The 25,659-nt window shown below is 39.3% G+C and overlaps 1 protein-coding gene across 4 annotated transcripts in view; it reads right to left on the reverse strand.

Moving 5' to 3' along the window:
• Positions 1-25,659, reverse strand: part of DAAM2 (dishevelled associated activator of morphogenesis 2) — a 177,206-nt gene that overhangs the window by 75,846 nt on the left and 75,701 nt on the right. For all 4 annotated transcript variants that reach the window (XM_065755211.1, XM_065755203.1, XM_065755220.1 and 1 more), the window contains exon 3: positions 10,331-10,420. In XM_065755211.1, coding sequence (XP_065611283.1) covers positions 10,331-10,420 — 90 coding nt within the window. The remainder of the gene's footprint in view (positions 1-10,330; positions 10,421-25,659) is intronic.

A 25,659-nucleotide genomic window follows, 5' to 3' on the forward strand; every position in this document is an offset into this window, starting at 1 on the left:
CTGTTCACAGACTCGTCACGGAAATTACAGAAAATTCAAGAACCCTCCTTGCTCAGTATTTGCTGGCTTTTAAAAGGCTGGTGAGCATTTGATTAAATGCAGAATGCAGAGAAAAAGTACTGATGCATATGGTTATTCCTCTCCAGGGGTAGAACCTCTACACTTGTTCTCATTGAACCTCATAAAGATTATCTCTACAGGACTGACTCATTCTTGGGATTGTGGAAACTCAGAACTTTCAAAAAAGTGCAGACATGGACTGAACCAAATTCAGAGGTAGCAGCTAAAACACAATTGACATTTACATGTGCTTCCCATACAGCAAAATCAGATTGCTCACTACCATTTCATTTTTAAGTACAGTGAATTACATCATCTTAGCAGAATAACAGCTGGATAAACATTTTGAGTGATTTTTCTTCTTTTAATTGGTTTTTGTTGTTGTTGCTGCTTTTCCATCCTAGGGTCAAATCTACTCCCACTGATCTCTCCCCATTCCCACAGAATGCAAGTGTAATGCAAACCATAACACTAGGTATTATGATGACAATCTACCACCATATAAACTCAGGAGTATTTTTGGTCAGATTTCTGAGTGGTAACTTCAGCTAGTCACTAGTCACTCACATTAAAAAATGCAGAGACCGAAAGGTGAACGCTCAAATTTTATATACTCAGAATATCCATAGCAAAACAAAACATAAGATCTCTATGGAGTTTATGTCTTCAGTACTCAGCATCAAAGAGCATCAAGCAGAGATGGTCAGAGATCTACTCCTCCATCTGAACTGCCACAAGTCCATGGGGCCAGATGGGATCCACCCAAGGGTGCTGAGGGAGCTAGCAGAGGTGATTGCCGAGCCACTTTCTGCCATCTATCAGAATTCCTGGTTATCTGGAGAGGTCCCACAAGATTGGAGGCTTGCCGATGTGACTCCCATCTACAAGAAAGGCCGTAAGGAAGACCCGGGGAACTACAGGCCTGTCAGCCTGACCTCGGTACCAGGGAAAGTTATGGAACAGATGATCTTGAGGGAAATCACACGACACGTGCATGGCAACAAGGGGATCAGACCCAGCCAGCATGGGTTCACAAAGGGCAGGTCGTGCTTGTCCAACCTCATCTCCTTCTATGACTGGGTGACCAGACAGGTAGATGAGGGAAAGGCTGTTGATGTAGTCTACCTGGACTTCAGCAAGGCCTTTGACACGGTCTCCCACAGTATTCTCCTAAGGAAACTGGCAGCCCGTGGTGTGGACAGGTTCACTCTTCTCTGGGTGGAGAACTGGCTGGAGGGCCGTGCCCAGAGGGTAGTGGTTAATGGAGTTAAGTCCAGCTGGCGTCCTGTAACGAGTGGTGTCCCCCAAGGGTCAGTTTTGGGGCCCATCTTGTTTAATATCTTTATTGATGACCTAGACGAGGGAATTGAGTGTACCCTCAGTAAGTTTGCAGATGACACAAAGTTGGGAGGTTGTGTCAAACTGCCTGAGGGTAGGGAGGCCCTTCAGAGGGATTTGGATAGGCTGAACAGCTGGGCTGAGCAAAATGGGATGAGGTTCAATAAGACCAAGTGCCGGGTCCTGCACTTTGGCCACAATAACCCCATGCAATGCTATAGGCTTGGGGCAGAATGGCTTGAAGAATGTAGAGAGGAAAAGGACCTGGGGGTGTTGGTTGATGCTCGGCTCAACATGAGCCGGCAGTGTGCCCAGGTGGCCAAGAAGGCCAACAGCATCCTGGCCTGTATTAGAAATAGTGTAGCCAGCAGGAGCAGGGAGGTGATCATCCCCCTGTACTCAGCTCTGGTACGGCCGCACCTCGAGTACTGTGTTCAGTTTTGGGCCCCTCACTACAAGAAGGACATTGAGGCCCTGGAGCGTGTTCAGAGAAGGGCAACAAAACTGGTGAGGGGTCTGGAGCACAAGTCTTATGAGGAGCGGCTGAGGGAGCTGGGATTGTTTAGTCTGGAGAAGAGGAGGCTCAGAGGAGACCTTATTGCACTCTACCACTTCCTGAAGGGGGGTTGTGGTGAGGAGGAGGTGGGCCTCTTCTCCCTGATAAATAACGACAGGATGAGGGGGAATGGCCAAAAGTTGTGCCGGGGAAGATTTAGATTAGACCTGAGGAAGCATTTATTTTCTGAGAGAGTGGTCAGGCACTGGAATGGCCTGCCTAGGGAGGTGGTTGAGGCACCATCCCTAGCGCTGTTCAAGAAGCGTTTAGATGAGGTGCTAAAGGATTTAATTTAGTAGTTGGGTAGAGATAGTGATAGGAGGATGGTTGGACTAGATGATCTTATAGGTCCTTTCCAACCTTATGAACTTATGAACTTATGAGCTGTACAGGCATTTTCCTATGCACCAACTTTTTCTATTTTAGAGAGAGGCAGAGGGAAGAAGGAACTAAAAATATTCCATGCTGTTCTCATGGGGGGGTGGGAAAGAGAAGACTTTCTGATCATACATAAATAAATGCATAATTTAAAGGCCCTGACCCCAAATAGCCTATCATACTAGGATAAATAAATGAATCTGCAACTGTTAGCACTGCAGCATGGAAAACTTGAACAAAGTAAAAACTGTTTGGAAAAAATTTCTCTCCCCCTTATGTTTGCTACATCGTGGCCTTTCAGACACCATAATTCTATATTGTAATGAAGGTATACTAGCTAAATTTTGTAAGCCTTTTTTCCACAAAATCAAATTAATCCTTTAATCTGCTAGTAGGGTAAATTTGAGCTAAAACCATATGCTTAAGTGAAGCGTCTGATGCCTACCATACTGTTTCTCAAAGTGACCTCTTTGGAGTACTTACAGAAGGGAAAATAACAATTGAGGGAAAAATCAAAATATAATTACAGAAACTTAATGATAAATCTATGAAAAAGGTCAAATTTTGTCCTCAGGTACACTGATTCACAAAAGGAGTAATGGGATGAACAGCAACAAATTTATACTGATACGGGATGAGAAAAAAAGCCTAAAATAATTATGTGGAACTATATGAGAATTAAACAGTGTCTTATATGAATCTCAAGTTTTATTCCTGGAGCTAAAAAAACCTTCCCTGCATTAAATGAGGTAGAAGGAAATGTGTACTGTTTTAAGCTTTATTTTACATTGTAATAACCATGTTGCCCAAATCTGGGAGACAGTTTCAGCCTACAACACACATTAAAAAGTGCTATCAGTCAAATAACTCTTTCAGATGGAAAAGCTTCAAGTACACTACTAATCACAAAATACTTGTAGTTCCAGTATTAGTAATATTGGCTGCACTTTCTTGGTTCCCGTTATGCTTTGTGTTTGTCATAGGGCAGTTTCTGAATTTACTGTTCTAAAGCCTAGTTGCACTTGTAACAAGTAATTTCTGAAGCCTCATGAATATCTTCCATATCTATAACTAAAAATACCAGAATCACCCAATGTCAGTATCAAGCTAACAAATCATCCCAAACATCTGAGCATGAAGTCATTCTGCTAAGAGAAAAAGGAACAGATGCTTGTGGGAAAAAGAGCAAGTTAACTCCACAATTGCTGGCATTTTCCAGACATCCAGCTGAAAGAATGCCATGGTTTGCAAAGGACAATATCCTCCCACTGTGACTTACCAATGTTATGAAGTTTCCACTGAGCCATAGGCTAAGTGAAAGCAAGTCTATTTCCTAATAATTCATTTGAGAAGTTCCACATTTGATACCATTTCTCCACCAGCCTCCTGAGTTAAGGAAGTCAGTAGTCATTCAGACCCAAGACAACTGTGGATCCCAGGCAATGAGAATGGACCAAATAACTTCCACTAAAGCATATATCAAGGAATGAGTTTCATCACAGTGAGACAGGAGACAGTAGGTTGCACAGAGACTTACTGTTGGCATACAGCTACTTTCTTAGTTTGGTTTACGGTCAGTTCACAAAATCAAGGAACAATTTAGGATGGAAGTGGGCCTCAGGCAGAAGGGATTGGAACAAAATAGGGCTAATTTTAAAGTTAGATCAAGTTTTTTGGGTCTTTGTCAAGGTTTTAATATCAAGTTAAATCAAAATGTTGACTGAAAACCTGAATGCTTGACATGAACTTCTGAAGCATCAGTAGGAACAGAAACAGTTGTTTGATGTATGGAAAACTTGAGATTAATTCCAACTGTCAAGTTCCAATGTACATATCATGCTTTGCCCTGCATGCATCAGATACCCTCATCATTTTGCTAGCAATGCACTTTCACTTGGCTTTCCAAATCCTATACAACCTCTTCAGTCTCCTGCTGCATATCAGTTGCTTCTGTTTTTAGCCTGTCATGTGTAATGTGTTATTCTGTTTTCCAGAGGAAGAGAGTAAGAGCACCCCTCTCCCACAGACATTTCATGCAAAGACGTGAGAAAAACTCTCATGAAGTCACCTCCAAGCTTTGTCAAACAGACTCCTTACAATTGGCTTCTCAAATACTGCAGAAAATCATCTTGTGTGTTCATTGTTTGCTACTCCCAGATACAAAGTGTAGAATAACAGCTTTAAAGAAGGAAATTAATAAGGGACATATTAAATGCTCCTTACAGCTATAAATCCATAACCATAACAGTTTAATATGCCAAATCAATAACAGACATAAAAAGTATTTCAAAGAGAAAAAAATAGTGCAAGAAGATAGAATTGAAAACAATACAACTTCAAACCACCCACTTCATTTAGTATGAGACAACCACGTGCCACGACAACCACACAACCACGTCATGCTTGGCACTCATACTACAGAAAGGATGAACCCCAAAAGGGCTTTCATAGCTTGGATCAGACAATACAAAACCAAAAATTCATACTCAGACAACACAATGCTGTGATCTTCATCTGGTATATCACATCACTAAATGAGACCAGATGAAGACCCATTTTCTCTCTTCTTTAGGGAATATCTGTCTTTCTCTGAACATCTCCATGTATTATAAAGAATTTATATTTCTTTAAATTCTCTTTTCTTTAGCAAGAATTGCAGAACTCCTTCCTATCTAAACACAATAGATGCAATGCCTTCTCATGACTTAGAGCCTCCATAAAATTTAAATGAACAGAAAATACCTCAGGGTTCTGGAAGAAAAGTCCCACCAGCTCATATCTAGCTGAGAAATAACTGTTTCTCTATCTTAGCCAAGTTGAAACTATACTTTACAGTATAAAAACAAAGAGCACAGCAACCCAAGAACAAGTAGTAGACTGAGGACCTTGTGTTCAACTAAGCATTTCCTCCAAAAGCAAGGACTCTAGCTTTTATGCTCGGATCTTTCTTTTTCTTCATCCCCACTAGAGTAAGGTAATTATAGCAAAAGCTGGAAAAGAAGCTTAGATACCTCCAGCAGATTTTGTATTGCTCATATGAGTGTATGTATGTGATATAAGAATTGACATTACATACATGAGTTCATTTTTATATTTTTAATTTAAACAGGAAGGTGTATCCAAGTTTCAGGATGAAATATATATTCTCTGTAATCTGGAATTGTAGCTAGCTTTCAACTAGTGTTACAGGCTAGTGCTAAACTGGGGATTTTGCATAGAGCTCTGCAGGCATGTGTAGGATATGGAGTAGAGAACAAAAGTATTTTGCATGGTATCAAGCTGCACAATATCGAGCTATACCTTTCATGGTGATATCTTGTTGACAATGCAAACTACTAGGGTAAAGCTCAGAAAAACTCAAAGAAAAAACTATGACATAGACATTATCCTAACTAATGTTAGAAGAGCATGGACCAAATTAGAAATTTGTGAAACAGAACTGCAAATGTTTTAAAAAGCCTTCAGAAGAACTGTTAAAAGTTTGACTAAAGCTAGGATTCCTAAGGCCATTTTGGAGCCTATTGTAGGGATAAACAAAGGCCTCACATCAGGAAAAGTGAATTGAATATCTGCTGGGTCTTGGTGGAAAAGTTAAGTGTTTTTTAGAAGAACAATTGGGATACTCCTCACCTGGAACACAGCCTAACTATGCTGGTGTAATGGCACAAAAGTACCTTCCACTCCATGAATGCTCCTTGCATTGAGCTCTCCTGTGTATGGACATACCATAAAATCCATTCCTTCAAGAATGTCAAACTTACCTATTTTCTAAGATACTGTAAAAGAATGAATAGTGATTAAACAAAAAATACTTGAGATTGTTTTTTTTGGGGAAAAAAGAGAAAAAAAGAAAAAAAAATGGAATATGTGAATATGTGATATGCAGCCAAGGTATGTATATATAGTACAAGAATAATACAGGAAAAGGGTATGAGATAATAACATAGTCAGAATACTGCCATAATGTTTCCCTAGATTTATTATTTCACTACTATTTCTTTCAGATAGAGAGAAATGCATTCATATATAAACACAATAATGACAAGTTCTCTCAAACTATAGAGCAGTTTAGATTAAAAAAAAAATAGATTAAAAGCAAGTTCCTGACTTCTCACATTCATTTTGCTAGTTTTTCTTATTTGTCAGTTAGAATAAAAATGTAAATGACAAATAATTTAAAAAATAACTGCAGGTCATGGATTCATTAACAGATCTTTTCTGCATATTGGCTGGTACGGCTTATGTATCAGATAAATTTTCATTGGAATTGTTGTAAGGCTCTTAGGCTGTTCTAGTGATGCCTTTCTCTAGATCTGCTTCTGATAATACAAAAAGTCTAACCAACATGAGGAATATATGTATGCATTCTTTTTCAGATGCTGTAAATATCTCATTTCAGAACATTGCAGCATGTTACTTATTGCTTCACTACTTGAGTTCAAGTGATGTCATTTGAATTTGTTGGAGTGCCTAGACAGGATGACCATGAAAGATGATCCAAGGGCTGGAGCTTCCCTCCTATGAAGAAAGGCTGAGGGAGTTCAGCTTGTTCAGCCTGGAGAAGAGAAGCTACAGGGAAACCTTCCAGTACTTAAAGGTAGTTTTTAAATAGTAGGGAGAACAACTTTTTCCACTATCTGACAGTAACAGGACAGGAGAATAGCTTTAAGCTAAAAGAAAGGAGATTTAGATTAGACATTAGGAGAAAATTCTTTACTCTGAGGGTGATGAAGTTCTGCACAGTCTGCCCAGAGAAGCTATGCATGTTCCATCCCCAGAGGCACTCAAGGCCAGGCTGGATGGGGCTCTGGGCAGCCTGATCCAGTGGCAGGCAACCCTGCCCTTGGTAAGGGTTGGAAATTGATGAGCTTTAAGTTTAAGGTCCCTTCCAACTCAAGCCTTTCTATTATTCTATGAGCAGATACTGCACCATTAAATGAGTACAACTATTCTTCAGCACAATGACAGCAGAAATGCTAAATAAATAAAAAGGAAAGTTGAACACAGTTATTAGAGTTGAACTTTTTGATGGCTTGTTTGTTTGGAGAGAAGCTGTATAATAAAGCTATTTCCAGCTTGACTGTACTTTGGGAAGAGATTTGCTACTAATTTTTCCTCAAATAAACAATAATAAAAATATATCAAAAACCACAACTTGTTTAACTCCGCGAAGTATGCATGTTTATGCATAGCTCTACTTATAACTCAGTACAGCAGCAGGTGAAACTCATGCTGTGGAAAAAGAGTCAGTCTAAACATGTAAGTCTCGTATTTTGAGTAGAGTGTCAGGGTGCCAAGAGGAGGTCTGATTAATGATTATTATGATGCGAACAAGGACAACTCATGATCTCTCCTTATCCACTCTCTACAGATTCAAGGCAAGGTAGAGGAACAGCTGAGACTGAGAACAGGTTAACATTTTCCAATAGTCAGCCCTTATTTCTTGCAAACAGCTGCTCAACGAATGAGATGAAGCAGACACTGTTGTTGCCAACCAAAGCTACTTTTAAAAATCAAATCATTAGGAATACAGTTTTAATACTTGAGGTTTCAAATGCAAACCTAGAATGGCCAAAAGAGACCAAAGGAAATATGGCTGTATGGTACAATGTGAATATTCCTCTGTAGCTATCACCCACAACCACAAAATTTCCATCCAGAGCTGAGACTCCTTTGAGTACTAGGGAACTTTGATGTGCAAGCTGCATCCCAAACATACAACTTAGCACTCAGACACACATCTCTCTGCATTTCTTTAGAAAGACTTGATATGAGAAACAGAAGGAATGAGACTTCTGATACAGTAGGGATGTCCTTCTAGGAACAAGTGCCATGAGCAATTATAACTGAAGTTTAATCACCAAGTACATGAGGGACGCTCTTCATTCCAGCAGGTGACATTTTTTACTTAACACAGGCACTAATCCTTCCACCTTCAGAGCAGATCAAGAAGCTCTGACCTTCTGTTATTTTTAGACTAGAAAAGACATCTGAGATAAATGAATGTGAAAAATTCTCCAAACTTGTACTTTCTGACCTTCTAGAACATAGCATTTGCTCTTGCCCCTTTCAAAGCTTTTCCTCAGAGTGGACACAGAGCACACACTTCCCAGGAAGTAGAGAACTTGGCATCAACAAGACAGAGCTCTTTAGATGGCTAACAGAGCTCAGTCTAGTGAGGTATCAGGCTCTTTGTGGCCAAAATTAGATTACAAATTCTTCAGGGAAAAGACAGCTTTCCTCTTCAGGGAAGCCTGCAGCACTCTTTTCTGTCACTGTAGAATGGTAATGATAGGTGGATTAGGTAGTAGGCTGGAGAGATGTGTCAGCAGGGATCATTTGACTGACTGTGCGGGGAAACAATGAATAACATTGGACAGTTAAGGTTTCAAGTAATTGAAAGTATCTGCAGTGCAATGAATAGACATCTGGCAACAGTATACTGTTCCAGTTAGCACATCATTTTGGATAGCTGGAGTTCAGCTAACTGAGGTTTCACTATAAATGCATTATAAAGATTTTCCAGTATGCAGCTCCTTTAACTACGGAGGTCTTCAGGATTCTTATATCAAATCCACTACTTTAAGGGAAAAAAATAAAAAATAAGTGTAATGTACTGAATCCAACCAACATATTAAATACATTAAAGCCTGAATCTTCCTGCCAAGGCTGACTGGTCCTAGAGGTGGAATGCGTGGTTCTTTAAGACAGCTACAAATAGATCCTCTCCCATCAGAATTGAAAAAGCCAGCTGAGCCTGCCAGCAAAAACGTAAAGCAGACATGGACCACAGCAGCCTTCACCTTCCCTCCACACTCAAGCTCTATGTACTGGCGGGAAGAAGAATGAGGAGCACCAAGCACAACTGAACCTAGCCTACTTTTATACACTTCTTTAATTACTGCTAGTTCAGAGGCATTGTAACTAATTTGAAGCTATTAACTTCCCTCTGTGACATATCTCAACCAAAAGCAAGAAACATACAAAATACCCACCTGTATGGTTACACTAAGGTTTTATTTAATTATGTGATAATTAAGCTGTTATATTTATTTATTTATTTTTAATTTAATGCTGAGAAAGGAAGTCAGTAAAGTTCTTCTATGACTCATAAAACAAGCAAAAGAAAGGCAGCAAACACAATGATTGCAGAAAGATCATCATCAAAGTTTCAATCTGCCTTCTTCAGTACGGAAATGTAAACCTCCCCTTCCAGTTTCTGCTATGCAGGCCTACATATAAAGACCAGTGCTCTCATAACTTGACTTGCATATTTGGGAAATAAAATCTATGAATCCACCATCTTTCTACCCAACTACCTGTTTCTTTCCTACCACAGCAAAAAATTTCCATCACATCACTCCTGCGTGAATTGTCTTATACAAGTTTCACAGCAGTAATCAAAATTTTAATTGCACTTGTCACTAGCAAAATGATGTCCAAGACACTCAAGTATCAGCTCCTGGTCTTCTGGCATTCTCACTGATTTGTCCAAAGCTGAAAATCTTGACTGGAGAAACACCAGATACAAAGTGACAGGAGCAAGTACCCTTCACTGTATAATGCAACACAGAGCGTTTCCTATCAGCTTTGGAAGTATTTGCAGTCAGGTTTTAAGATACTACTATAATGCTCTTCACATTTTTTAATCCACCCTGAAATACCTCAGTAATAAATGTATTCTGAGTATTCTACAAAAGTTTTTAAAAATCCCTCAAAGCTTTTTCCACTACAGCATTTATTTCTGCTAAGCAACACGTAAAATATTCAACATGCGGAAGCATAAGATTTTTACTTATTGACATACTCTTCAAAAATCACACATGAATACAGTCCAGCATTCTCAGAGCAAGTATATGCATTTCAATAAAAATATTTAAATTGCTTAATCATATTCTTGATAAAATGTGAAACTTCACACCTAGATGTATATTGGTAATGATGTAAATGCACACAGAATTTATACATGAGCTATTTTGATCAGAAAAATAGTAATACCTTCTTTTTGCTGCAGTATATCTGCCATTTCTTCTCCGGAGGGAGTGCAAACATAGCCTCTCTGTTCTTGTCTGTAAGATCCAATTCATCCTGGAGATGGTGAAAAACAGAAAAAAACGCACAGTCAATAGCTGCATTGTTAATTTCTGACATATTAAGAGGAATCTGGATCAGGTACATTGCCTAACCTTCGGTCAAAATGCAGAAGACTTAGAGCCTCCCAGGCAGAACCTGCAAAGAAGGCAGTCTGAATGACTGCAGCATCAGACTGTCCTTACTTATGATTGGTATGGGATGAGAAAGATTACATAAAAGGGATGAAATTAAGAATTCAAAGCACTGGCTTACATAACAGTGACACTCTTTATGATAGTTAAGGCAAAAAATTCAGTACACTTTTCTTCAGGCCTGCATTATCAGCTTGGTCTTCCAATTAAAAATATCAGCAGATTTAAGATGCATGCTGCTTTTTTCTACATCTGATCAGAGACTTCTATGAAAAATATATAGTTTTTTGTTTCTTCCAAGGGCTCCCAATTATTTAGAATGAGAACAGTAAAATTACTGTCTCTTCTAAACAAAGGTCAAAAGACAGTGGCCTAGTGGCAGTAATGTCATCGGCCACCTGCAGGCTAAAAAGGTTTCAGTACCATTATACTTGTCCTATGAAGCACAGAGTCTCCAGCAAAAGACAATCAGCTGTTCAGAATGAGAGAATTTTACTCTATACAACTTCACAACAGATTAAATAGATGAGTAAATTCAGTCTCTTAAAAAAAAAAGAGTTCAGCAGAAGACAACTTGTCTGTCTCTTCTGTAAAAGGTAGACAATGTCAGTCTCTCTTCCTATTCACATCTCCCTAAACCATCAAAGCAGAAATTACTACTTGTTCTCTATTCACTCAGCACTGACCAGAACAGAACCTCAAGCACAGCTGGCAGCCTCAGGTGCTGATGGGAATTAAACAGATATGAATGGTCTTCACAGTAAGTAGTCTGCATGAGCCAGGACAGACAAAATTGTGTAAACTAGAGTTATAGTAATAAAAATACAAACTTCCAGTCACATTTCAATAAATCAGTTTTGGTAGGATTTCCTATTTCTTATCTATTGGTTGAGAGATGGGCTAGATGACCTTTAAAGGTCTCTTCTCAAATGATTTTATGATTCTATTTGAAGGTGTTCGGAGAAGGAAGTGTCCAGTGGTTCAATATCTAGATGACTTTGCAGCGCTAAGAACATCATACACACAGGTTTTGGCATCCATGCTAACCTAACCCAAGCACAGACAATACCTCTTTAACTCAGACCAACAATGGTTCATTTGGAAAGCTTTCAGGGCTGGGAAACTTGTGAAAACAGTGAGCTAAATTGCACACTGAGCCTGGTAGCTGTTGCTGACAGATTTAAAAGCCCACAGAGATTTCAGTTGCAAAAAGGTACAAAAGAAATGCAAACAGTAACAAGGTGAGGTCAGTGCCAGCAGCCCAAGGTAGAAGAAGCTGGAGTTCTTTTTCTTTCAGAAGAAGAAAAAGTTTCAATGAAAAGAGTAAGAAGAAAAAAAAACAAAAAAAAAAAAAAACTTTAGCTGTGCAAAAAAAGTGCAAGCCATGTGGAAATGTTTAGGGTGAGTTTCCAAACAAGGGGGCAGCCAAGCGAGGCAAGGAGTTTTATCCTTGCTACACACAATTAGAAAGCTCAGGCCAGGATCACATTCTTGGGGAGAGAGGGAGACTGAAACGACATGTAAGGTCTTAAGACAAGCAAAGGAATGCTGTTGGAGGTCAAGCATGTGGGAGGGAAGGGAGGAGCAGACAGGGAATCAGAAATGGCAGGTTTGGAAGAACCACCAAAAGGGCCAGAACACACATCTGAAAAAAGCTGGCTGGCCTCAGATAAATTCTTAGAAAAATTGCAATATTTTATCAAACTGCTTAATTATCTTAGACTTCTTTTTTTAGCTGTCTTCTTTTTTTTTCTCCCCTTCCCGCCCCCCCCCTCCTTATTTAAAATAGTAGAAATAAAGTTGAATTCACCGGAGAAGAAAGCTGAGGGTTTAACTGATTCTCCTTGGTTCTTACAGCAGTTTTGCCACCTGATTGCCTGCTAGATTTTTGTCCTCAAAAGTGATGATACCAACCAATGTAGTACAAGCCAACCATTTCACCAAAAAAGCACTCAAACTGACTAGGACTTAAAACCAGCTGAATGGCATGATGTTGCCAATTAGCTTCTGGACATTCCCATTGTCTTTGGCAGCATCAGGGACATGCCCTACTCTACTTACATCCTTGATCAAATCTTATTCTATGAAGAACCGCAAAACTCTGTAAAACACTGAAGATACAGAACTTCCTTCTGGAACCCCCCTAAATTCTCCTCCCTCTCCAGTCCTCAGCCCCCTTCAAAAGCTGATGACTGCAAAAGCAACAGTTGGATCTAGCTAAGAAAGATCCTGAATCAGACTTTCCTATTCTGACTTGGGAACGTAACTGACAAAGCATATAGAAATCTATTCCTTTTTCCATCCAAAGCAGTCATTACAGAAAGAGTTAAATAAATAACAGAAAGGTGATTTACTTCATGTATAGGTCATACTGGCCTGACAACAGAGGCAGATCTTTCAAAATGTAGAACTTCAGATGCTGGATTTAGTTTGGTGACTGAAAGTAGCTATTGAAGTAGAAAGGAACTGCAAAGGTTGGCAGGAATGTGGAACAACTACAGACTGAATGCAGTCATCAAGACTGGTGTTGGAGCCAGGTTGAGGAAGGCAGTGTGGTGTGACTGAAAACCCACAAAGCAGGCATGAAGGGCACGTGAGATTAAAGAGGTGCAAATGCCATCTTCCACCACCTGTGTCCATTTCCCAACAGAAACATAATAAATCTGCCATGCCTTACATGGAAGGCTTGGTTTCAGCAATTCATGCCAGCATGACCCTGCACAATGGATCTCAGCCTATGGTTCTAAAAAATACTTGAAGTTGCAAGTGCTCCCAAGGAGCAGATTAAAAAGACATTTGCCAGGTTATCCTGAGGGCAATGTAATGTAGTTCCAGTTAATATTTCTTACATTGCTCTCCTTTATCTACTTCCTATATTATTTTATTTACTGAGAGAGGAACACATTGAGTTAATTTCACTTTCATGTGGGCATTTTTTACTGACAGATTAAATTTCAATGATAAAACATGTAATATGTACTGGAGCTGGATTTGAGGTTCTGATATTTCCAGCCTAGTTTTTTGGGCCAAAAGGGAAGATGGCCTCCATTCAAAATGGCTACAAACCAAGGAAATAGGAGACAGAGAGAAAGAAAAGGAATAAGAAGGAAGAATGGGCAGGAAACATAAAGCAGTAGTTTGTGGTATTTAAAACCACATTATGTCCCTTGTTTTTGGGAATATTCATCCAAGTGTGAAAGCTGGATTTGAAGCTTATAGCCATCAGCTTGATAATGATATCACTCAAAGTCCCAAAAGAGCTGAAAAGAAAGGCATTTCTCACCTAGACTGGGCAGCACTTTTCTTATTGATGTGAAATTAAATTAATACAGAGAAGAAAAAATATTCTGGGAATACAGAACAGTGGCTCTTCCAGAGAACCTTTAATGCTTACTAAGACCTCTGTACTGAGATGCGCTTTGCATCTCTGCCATTCAGCCCTCTATGGAAAGGTGGGACAGAGTTAAGAAACAGCTGACCCTTCACCAGTCTACTTCACTAGGCTTGGCATGAAGAATTGTATGGTCCAGATAAATCACAGAATTTAAACAGGGAAAACCTGAAAAGGTTGAAAGGCACACTTAGTAAAATAATGGAAGATCCAGTGAGACTTGCCATTTCCAACATACCAGTGCTGGAGTCACAGAAGGAACAGGACAAAAAGAACAAAATGATGAGCACACAGTATCAGGGCTTTGAGGCTCCAGGGCCCCTTCACTTCAAGAGTAAGAACAATGGAGACCAAGAGCTCTCCAGGAATGTTTCAACAGATGGGAGATTTCCTCAGTTGAAAGTCTTTCTCATTCTACTTGGCCCAATTCCACAGGCTACCACCAAGACATCCTTATAAACTCAGGGAGTTTCTCAGTGACTAAAGGCAGACAGCCACTCCAGTAAATAATAAATAAAATAAACAACAACAAAATAAAATCATAAGGATTGATTATTGTTGTTTGTTTTTAAATATACTTGGAATTCTCTTTACAGAAGAAACATTTAAATTCCTAGTACCCATTTGGTTTGGAGCAAAAACATTTTTCAAGCTATTAGGAATTCCTGTGAAACTGAAACCCAGCTGTAATTTACTATAATCCCAAAATCTGCACTAAAACTTATTAAAATCATAGCTGTTCAATGAATTATGCATAGCATCTCCAGCAAGATGTGGCAAAGAATTGTGACACAACATGCTTTGTTTATTGTATTCAATAATTTCATTTGTATTGACATAACCCATATTTTGCCAGGAGAGATGAGATTTTATTTTCTTATGTTTAGCTGGGTACCTGTCTTGTTTCATCAAGTTCTTAACAATTTCATCTATGGACAGTTGAGCTACACTTTTAATTTTTGTCTGTAGGTCTCTTACTTATGATGTTCATGAAAGCATATCCTTTCTATGGTTGCTTTCTCTGGGCACACATCTTAGACTGAGTTTCACATTTAATGACTTATTTTATTGTTGGGATAATTTTATGACATATAAAAATATTCTGTCTTTTTCTTGTTTTGTTTTCTTCCTACTAAAAGTTCGGGCAACTATAACATAATTGTTAAAGAATGTAAACCTTTTACCATGCACAGAGGTAATAGCATTTGGATGAAATCAATAAATTCTACGTATCATAGAATGCAACCATGAGATGTAATACACTGACATATAGATTTCACCACTTCTGTTGCTCATACAGTTGCCTATTTTGACTATATTGATATTTGCAAATTCGTTTTTGCTCTGCTTTTTTGCTCTTGCTCAGTCACAATAGGATTATCCTTAGTAGTTCTATATGAATCATCGAACAGGGAACAAAACTGAACAATTAGGAGTAACACTAAGGTGCTTTCAGAAACAAAAACTTCCATGATTTGAAGACATTCTATTTGAAAAACTCACTTGCATACCTACCTCAAAAATGCAGGTTCAAAAGTATGTTCATTTTTATGTTATGACCTTGCACTGCATGAATTCTAGTTAAATGCACCACATGTATTCTGCTTCCTGTTCACATCACCGTTCCTTCTTTTTCCTTTCTCTTGCACACACATACCTTAACTTTTATATCCCTCTCTAATCTCTTTTTCATTCCCCTTTACCCTTTTCTCCTATCATGCACAAATGCACTCTCGCTTACCCGCTTCGTCAATCATTTGCGCAGTCTCTTAACAGCATCAAATCCACCCAAGTTACAAAGTAAAGTATATTACACTGTTACCAGAATAGCAAATTCTCTATATAACATAATATCAATTGTCTTGGGTTCCAGCAAGGTCATTTATAGAGATGTCTGTCACCGTGTCCCCAAAATAAGGGCTGCATCACAGTTCCCAAGTAGCACAGTAGATCTGATGGCCTTATGCACTGGATCAATTTATTTAAATCTAGTACAAAGTAAAAAAGTGAACGTGACATATCATGGGATCCCATCCAGAATCTGCTGCCAGGCCCCAGAGTAAAGTTCATGTTCTCTATGCAATCACTGTGAGGGAATAGCTGCTGGTGGAATAATCAGTGTTGAAGTACAACTCACGCTGACATGAGATAAATGGATCTGACATCCCTGGGGCGATAGAGGAAAGGAAAGCAGTAGAAAGAGATCAGGGATGGGGTTGCTAGTAGCATGCTACAAGCCTTTACAGAAGAGAATCCAATCCAGCATTACAGCTTTAACAAGTGAACTGAGTAAGATCGCATTGCTAACGTGATTTATAATGCCTGAAAGCTTCACTTTAACAATGGTTACTTAGGAACCCCATTTTTCATTTTTTTTCTTTTTTTTTTTTTGTTCCTCCCCAGATTATACTGCCTGTGCCATGCTCTCTAAGCAAATAAGCAAATAATAAATAGGTCAGTGTGGTGGCTCATGTTCTAGCCATCTGTTCAATACGGAGGGAGGCAGGGAGGAACAGACAGAGGCAGATTTTCATCACAGAATCCAGGGGCAGCTGTTCCAAAAGCTGCTTTAGAGACAACTGCAGTGAGTGAATAAAAATCAGTCTTCAGATCTTAGTCTCTTCGCTAATCACTCACAGTCACTTTCAAATAAGATAGATCTTCTCTATTTAGTCACCGTGTTCACCTCCAGGGGACAGTAGAGTATTGTTCCCCTACAGTTTTCCTTCTATTACTTTGTTCAGTCCAGCTCACCAGGCTGACAGATGAGAGGCAGCCTCTGGAAAAGCCCACATTTCCAATACTGAGGTCAATAAGGTATTCTGAAAGCCTGCCTCTCAGTAAATGAGGTTCATATGACTACATAAACTGCTTACATCCATGCACAAACTGGAACAAAGAGTGCAAAAGTACCCCTCAGCAGAGCCCTCCAACAGGAGAAGCGTTTCAGAGACATGTGAATATCCAGCTGCAAACACCAGAGTGTGACTGAGGCAGGCATCAAGAAAGAGGGAAAGATCTCATTAAGCAGTGAGCACTTCCCATCCCTCCCTTCTCAGGGCTGTGCCCCAGCAATCACCGAGAGCAGGTGCTCTTTCAACAGGCAGCAGCACTGCCATCCATGCAGCCAGCACACCTGCAACACAGCAAACTAGTGCCCACTTGGGCACCCAGTGTCTCCCAAGTCTTCTAGTAATCCATGGAAAAACAAATAAACAAATAAAAAACAAACAAGAAACCCTTGCAAAACAAACTCTTATCCTGCCAATGTCTTCTACCTTACCCTAACCCCTGCAGTTAGAAACAGTCAGTGTGAATTAATTATACACAAGGATGGAGAGCAACATTTTTGTCTGTTTATATAAGAATTAGGTGGACCAATAGAAAACATCACTATCTTTCCATACACAGTAAGAGTATGTATAGATCCATGTGCCACTTGCAGCTTACATACACAAGAATTACATATGTAGCACATATCTGCTCATATCTACAATGCTTTATTGCAACATTTGTACAAAATGAAAACACTGTGCTTACAGTGAGTTTCTCACACAGCCTGCTGGCATAAGAAGATATGTTTATGTTTGAGCTACTACCGTAGATGTGAACATAAACCAAAAAAGCAGACAAACAAGAGACTTTGATTCCCATTATACTCTTTTTAATTCTTGCTTTTTCAAAAAGATGCAGCTTTAAAACATCCTCTGTTTTAGGGGCCTGAATCTCTTGATTTTATGCCACAACAGACCAAAGCAGAAAGATCCTGTTGTTAGTGTTCAGAAGAATATATTTCTCCTCTAAGATGCCAACACAGAAGTTATTAATTCTTATGATTCAGCTTCGGAGTAATAATTTCATCTATCACAGGCAGTTTTTTGGCAGAGAATTTTTAATCAAACAAAAAGTCAATTAATTCCCCATGACTCCACCCTGCAAACATCCCCTTCGCTGTACTGCTTCCTTTTTTTATATCTTAATCATTGGTTAATTGCCCAGAGAAAGCTAAATCTTGTCTCACTCCTACTTCTCTCTGTGGCTTGACAGCATACCAGCACATAAAGCCAGCAAGCCCAACAGTGACAGAGGCTTCCCTTTTCAGAGGTCACTAGAAACACCTGTCTGCTAGTCATTTTTCTGCCCTTCACAGGCAAAGTAAATGCATTAGACAACAAGTTGCTAGGGTCAATAGAAAGAATGAGGAAAACCAATACCCATTTATGCAACAATGCACACAGATGTTTACAGAGAGATCATAATTTAGATAAGACATTCTCATATAAGCAGGACTATAATACAGGTAGAGCAAAAGGGAAGCTCCAAGCATATCAGGATAATAAAGCAGAAAGTTTTCCCTGTCATCACTGCTATTGCTGTAAAGATGGGTTGCATGTCCATGTCAGTGAATTGGAATGAGCCCAGCGATAGGCATGGGGATGAAAACTGAATAGTCATGCTTGTGTCTAATCTAAATCCCCGCTGCTGCAATTTAATCCTATTACTTCCGGCCCTATCAACCACAGATACAGTTAGCAGATTTGTTCCTTCCTCTCGATAACAGTTTTCACGTCTATTAAACGTTGTTGTAATGCCCCTCCTCAGTCTTCCTTCTTGAGACCAGAATAGACTAGCCCTTTCAGTCTCTCTTGAGGTCACATCCTCTGGACCCCTCATTCCTCTTCTAATTGACTTCCAGGCTATGCCTGGTCAAAGTGCATCTTTTCTGAAGTTCAAAATTGTGAACAGTGCTCTGGACAAGAGATTACTAAAAGCAAGCACAGAGATTACCTCATGCATCTTCCATAGCAAATTTCTGGTTATGTATTCCATGAAAATGACCTTTTTTTTTTTTTTTTTTAGTAAACCACAACAACAAAAACCATGACTCATGTTCACCTGTGATTTTCCATAATCCCTACTTTCTGTTCTGATGAAATGTACCCACCTGATTGCTTCCCATTCTGCTTTATCAGACTTGCTCCCAAAAGGAGTTCTTTCTATCCATTCACTCTTTTTCACAACTTCTCCTCCTTGTTTTAAGCTTGTCTTTTAACATCCACAGCATTTACAACCTAATGAGATCTGCAAAGTTGATAGGTATACCCTGTATTCTACTACTCAGCCAATCAAATGAGAACACTGAACAGAACTGAAGCTGTTCAATCTCTGCTTGATACAGCTTTTCAGTGACAAAGGGCATTCTGGTTATGCACAGAATATCAGTCACCTCTCTCTGAGTTCCTGATATCACCATCTAAAACACTAAATAACAACAAATCTGCTGCGTCAGCACAGTGCCATTCCCCACCCCTTATTTCTCTTCCTTCTCCTCCCTTTACTTTCCACCTCCCTTCCCAGGGCTAGGGTTTGTTTTTCATGCCAAGGTCCTTTAAATGAGACCCCATAGGGGAAGGTAGGTGTGGGAAAGGTTATTAGGAGATGTCCATCAAAACTGCTACCTTTCCGGCTTCCCCTCCCTCTCCCTTTCTACAAAGACTCTTATGTTCTGCTTTAATACTAGTGAGTTCAGAGGAGGTTCCTATACTGGAGCAATTCACAGCTTCATCTGTGCCAAAGCACACACGCACACACCTCTCTGATCGTTTCCTGCCCAAGCACAGTCCTGCTGGCTCAACCCACAGAATGTAGGTTGGGAATCACTGCTGTGGCCCTATGCCAGAGACAGGCTGAATTTCCAGGGGCTGTTGGTGCCACCCACTCCTCCCAGCTTCATCCTCTTGCTTGCACCCTATTTGGCATATGTCCCTATGCAGGAAAATATGGGTAAGTCAGAGATTGGCTGACATTTAAATCTCTGATAAAATATTATGTAAAAGGGCAGGAGAAATTCAGGAGCAAAAATTAACATCTTATCATGTTCTGTTTGTGGTGCTCAGACACATGCTCAATCTCAGCTCTTATATACGGGAGTAAACCGAAAGGAACACCAATAAATCAACTTCACTGCTGGCATTAGCTCAGGTTTAGAAAGATAGAAAGGAAACTAGGAGCTGGGTTTAGTTCTTCTCTTGCTCTCAGAATAATTACTTCAGATTTAATAGTGCATACCAAAGATCAGAATGTGCCCTTAACTCCACTACATTGAATCAGGTTAACCTGGTTTACACAACTGCAAAATATCAATCTCTATCTCACCTACCTCAAATTCTAACAGACTAATCCTCAGAGCATTTAACATAGGCTCCTTCAACTGTCTACAGACCAGGCTTCAGAAACAGAGCAGACATAGCACTCCCCTTTTTTGAAAATTGTTGCTTTCTTCTTCAGTAGATGATGATGAGCTGTATTTACTACTAATATATCCAGATTCACTATAAGAACACTCAAATATGACGTATCTCTCATCTCCTCTGGGGTAAGGTGGAGGGCAATTCCACAATACTTTTTGCTAACAAACTGAATATTTCCATAGCCAAACACTGAATGGAAGGCATGACAGTATATTTGCTAACTCACTCACACCCTTCCCTGACTCTGTGCTCAAATACTCTGATAATCAGAGCAGCAACTACTGCACTGACATCACCAGGCTTAAGAAAACAACAGCCAATTTTTTTCCTCTAAGTATTTCTAAGTATGAAGTTATAAGAAACAGTCATAAAATAAAAAAAATAAAAAAAATAAAAAAAAGGAATAAGAGAGGTATAAGCATTTGTCTTGGAGATTAAATTTGTCCCCTAATTGCAATTAAAAAACGTTGTTATTTGGTTAAGCATTTGCAATCCAAAAGATCTCTCTCATTGCTGATGTAGAAGCCAACAACTTTACACCAAACAACAAACTCATCCAACTGTTGCTCTCTGTACAAGATGTAATGCTGAAACACAGCCACTAAAGCAATCCCAATGGATTTTCCATGACTCAGGGAACTCCCTGGAAAACTTCCAGATTGGGAAACTACAATCCACTTTCCCCTTGTAAATTCCTTCAGAGAAGTTACTCTTCAAACCTCCACCTAGGAAACCATTGCATAACATTGTCATGCTCACTGCTAAATTCTTTTCAAAAGATGTTTGTGTTGTCAGTCTGGCCAGCCTCTCCTTTTCTATGGTCAGGAAATCATGGGAAACTTTAAAAAGAAAAGGTACCCTTTAAGTGTTTTTAATGTAGAAGGGCCTAGAACACACAAATATTGGATAGGGCCTTGTGGCACGCAGCACTGGACCTACATGTGAAAGAAAGGAGAGTTTGCCCAGGAATGTTACAGATTTTCATATCAAATCCTACTTGAAAATAGAAAAAGCAGCTGAGAGCAGGGCAAGGTCTATGAAAAGAAGCACTAACAGAGACTTCTTTTCAGGATCTTCAAATACAATGAATTTTGCCACTGGAAGGTTTGTGTACTTCCTGTGACCTCCATGTGCAGCATCTTTCCAGCACCTTATCAATTTGGCTACAGTTCTGTATTAAAGCTTGTTTCAGTAGAATTACAAATCCTTGCTTCACACTGGGGAAGTAAACTCATGAATGCATGAAATAAGTTGTGCACATTTGTTGAGAGACTTAGAAAAAGAACTCTGTGGGGAAAAAAATAAAGTGTAAAAAAGGGTAGCATTCCCAAATTAAGTTTCCCAGCAAACTTACAAACTTCTCCATGCACAGAAGCAATATCTAGCACTCAAAGCCATGAATAAGTGTTGTTCCAATGCCAGCTGAAAGGCATCTGTCAGTATTTACACCAGACTAAGCATGTCAAAGAAAGCAGATGCAGATGCAGCCTGGTGAGAAGAGTGAGAGAAAAAGCATCTTCTGATGCTTGCACTGCATGCTGCTCCTGTCTGGTGCTGAAGCAATTAGCAGAAGTGTCTCTCATTACCTATGTTTAGTGACACCCAAATCTCCCCCTTGTTGAATAAAGGTGCTATACTATCCACTCAGCCTCACCTGTGGCATCTCCCCTACCACAGAACCTTGCAGAGCAGGCAAGCACATCACAAGAAAGAAAACCCAAATCTTTCCAACATTGAAATAATCATATAATCAATAATCCCATGTTACTTTAATAGGTAATGATAATACCACGAATGATAAACATAGAGCATACTCTGAAGACAAAATCCACCTGCAAAAGGACATAGAAGCATGGCATAATCGTAAACCTTTCTCCCCAGTTCTCCTTCAGGCTACAGTATATAGTTTGAGTATCTATTATATCTGATATAAATTGCTACTAGATGAGGAAATACAGAAACCAATCTGAATCAACACATTAAATAGATTAACTTTACTAATTGTTATCTACTTCTTCATTCAACTATCTTATTTTGCTAAGTTTTGCCTATACTCCAGCTATACTTTACCTCAGCAGGGGGTAACTGCTGTCCTGCAGAACACTTGAATGCTGTCCTCTTTCACTATTTGTCCTCCTTGCTGGAAAATTTCATTCATATGTAGTAATTTTGTTATAAATTCTATAAAGTTTTCATCATCAATGAGATCAATCTCTCCCTGTGTTGCTCAAATCAAACTAAATGACGAATCATATCACCTACAACATCTCAGAGCTAACTCCTTTATGAGCTGAAATAAGGGTAAATTACTTCGATACTTCCAAGTATGTTACTAAGTATGACTCCTACAATCAATATCATCTCAGTGTTTAATCATTTCAGCAGCCTTCAGACTCAATTCAGGAGTTCCAGGCTCTATAGTACAGCCATAGTGAAACACAAAACCACTAATGTAGTAAATGAAGCTTTAACAAGAAAAAAAGGGCTACTGTGGGATCTTTACATCATTATTTTTTCAATATAATAGTATTTTTTTCAATATGGTAGTATCAGTACAGCTGATAAAGTGTTAGAAATACTTGGGTACAAGATGTCTGAACAATTAACACATCCACCCATGGCTTAAGGGTATATCAGCACATCATGAGAGTTTCCAAGTATTCAGTAGAGGGAAGACACAGGATAGACTTCTTAGCACATCAATACTTCAGTGCTAGGACCTGTTTTTTCCCTGCTTTTTGCAGCCTGAGCTACATCTCTGCTGTGCTTTAAACATCTGTACTGTGCTTCTTGTGCCCTAGATTGGCTATTATGCATTTTCTCAATCAGGAAACATCATGTTATCCTGTAACAAATACATAATTCAGTCAGTAGGTCTTTCTCAGGTGTTTCCAGTCTACTGTAAGCAAATCACACCCAGAACATACACAAAGTGAATGTCTGTACATTCCCTTTAAAGTCCCCACCTTTCAGGAAGGCAGCCAGTATGTTCTCCTTAGGGTACTCAGCAATCAGCAGTCCCCATGGATACATAATATACCACACATACCTAATCTAAGGCAATGTAGAATTACATGGCTCCACTACTGTCTTCAGTGGAACTGAACTGCTTTACACCACGTAAAGATCTGTCCATAAGTCTCACAATAAAGCAACAAAATCTTTAAAGCAATGTATCCCTGCACAAAAGCCTTGTAACTACACGAGTACTTTGGTAACACCCCCAGGTCCTTCACGCCCAAATTCCACCACATAAATCCACATTTGGATTTGCATTTGTTTACACAACCCTATTGATTCCTGCGCATGGAGTGTGAGCTGCAGCTTTCTGGCTCCCCTCTCAAACTCCTCTCACCACACCTGGATCATTAAACACTTGCAGTGCAGCAACTGCTGCTTCTCACACAGCTGCTCAGGGAGCTGGGAATTGCCAGACAGCTGCATCTACTGGAAGGAAGCCTGGAGAGAAAAAGAGTGCAGGTTCTACATCCAGTGCCACAAGCCTGTCCCTACCACATCTCTCCATGCATAGTTGAGTATGAAAGGCAATTATCTCTGCCATATGAGGTATAGTATGGTTTTGTTTCAAGACCAGAGTGATTCTGCAAAGCTGTCTATAGAAATATGTCTACTAGAATCAGCAGCTTGTACACGTGTATTACATATGGGATATGTATAAAGCAGACCTGACATCATGAAGTCTTTTTCAAAGAACAGGAAGAGGAAAAAATGAGAGGGAAAGAGAAGAATCCTGGGTATGTGCAATTAATTTGAAAAACAAAAAACAAAAGCACAGCTATTGATGTGTATAACCACACTGAAATACTAGACAGAGCATTTGTTTCCCAAGTCTTAGTCTCTTAATAGCTTCAGAAACCTTATTCAATAATTTTGCTGTAATAGAACACAAGTGCATTTGAATGCATGCAAAATGTTATCCGACAACTACAAACTAGCACAAGTCAGAGCTCATCACATGCAAATAAAAATGAGAGAACTCTCCAGATCTTGATTGCATTTCTGACTTGATTAGGTACAGTCACTGATTACAAAAAAGCACAGAAGGGATGCCCAAAGGGAATTAAAAAATAAGAAAAAGGAAAAAAAAAAAACCTGGGAAATATAAGAGAAGCATTTTTAAAATATGGTTTTAGAGAACTTTGCATTGATCAACAGTTCAAAGCCACAGGACTGTCAGAGGTATAAAGTCTGAAAGTAAGATTTACATGCCAGACAAGTGACACAAATTAATTCCCTGTATTAAAAAGAATCCAGGAAGAGAATAGAATGACTCAGAAGACTGATAATGTGAAACTGAAATATTCAAATCTTGGCAACATGCCTGAATTTAAATGTGATTAAATACTGTGATCAATATACGACACGTGTTTCGGGTTTGAAGTAAGGGCTTATGTATGTATTTCTAAGCCACAAACTTTCAGTGCAAAACTAGTGACTAAATAAGCTTCAGACATGGAGGATACTTTTCTGAAAAGGGGGTGCTTCATGCTGAAGCCAAAAGACAGGCAGCTATGCACGCCTTCCCTTGAGTTTCTCCCTCTTCTGAGGAACAACAGAGGATTTTGTTCTACAGCCATGTCAACAAAGAGAAACTCAGCTGATGTCCTCTTTCTTATGCCTACAAAACAGACTAATGTCTAAGGCAATCTATATTCACAACAGAGGCAATTCTTTTACTTTTTTTTACCCAATAAATACTCCTGCAGGTTACAGAGCCAAAGAGGGGCCTCACAAACACTGCCATAGCTAGGACTTGGCAAGCTTGAGTGGGACTGGTGATATATGGGAGCACTTATTCAATGTGGTGAAGCCTAGTTTTCATCTGAGGTTTATGTTGTATCCATTACATTAACTGGTCTGCCAGGGAGAGCTAAACACGAAGTGAAGTTGCTACTTCCAAGTCATCTGTATGCAATGGGAATTATTCATACTTGAATCCCATCTCCGTGTGGCTCTTGATGAATATGTGTTTCCTAGTGTGTCACATGGATGCCTTGATCAGAAATCGTTTTGATTTCTCTGACAAAATAAGTTCATGAATTCCCAAATAATTCCCTGCTGCAACTTAATCTTTTTCAAATCAAAACTTCCTTTTCCCTTTTTCCCTCAAATTTCTCTTCTCTGGAAAGAAAGACTACAATCACAAAGTTTTACTCTCTGTGAAGGAAGAGAAGGAACAGATGTGGACAGATATCACAGAGTGAACACAGAACAGAGCTTTCCCAAATCTTCTTTTACTATCACATAATCAATTCTACGGAAAACTTGTCTCGTTCTGCCCAACCGATTTTTTTTTGTCTCTGTCCTGAGATGACTAGTAAAGATATTGGGTGTCCAATAACCTATTATGTTCAGAGGAAGCTGAATAACTCTTTTCACTCTCTTATGAATCTAATAAGTAAACAGAGCCCCTTATTTAGGGGCTTTGAGAATAACATA

Source organism: Cyrtonyx montezumae, unplaced genomic scaffold, assembly GCF_038088225.1.
Source record: "Cyrtonyx montezumae isolate F1298 unplaced genomic scaffold, pur_monq_1.0 scaffold_0, whole genome shotgun sequence".
NCBI lineage: Eukaryota > Metazoa > Chordata > Aves > Galliformes > Odontophoridae > Cyrtonyx > Cyrtonyx montezumae.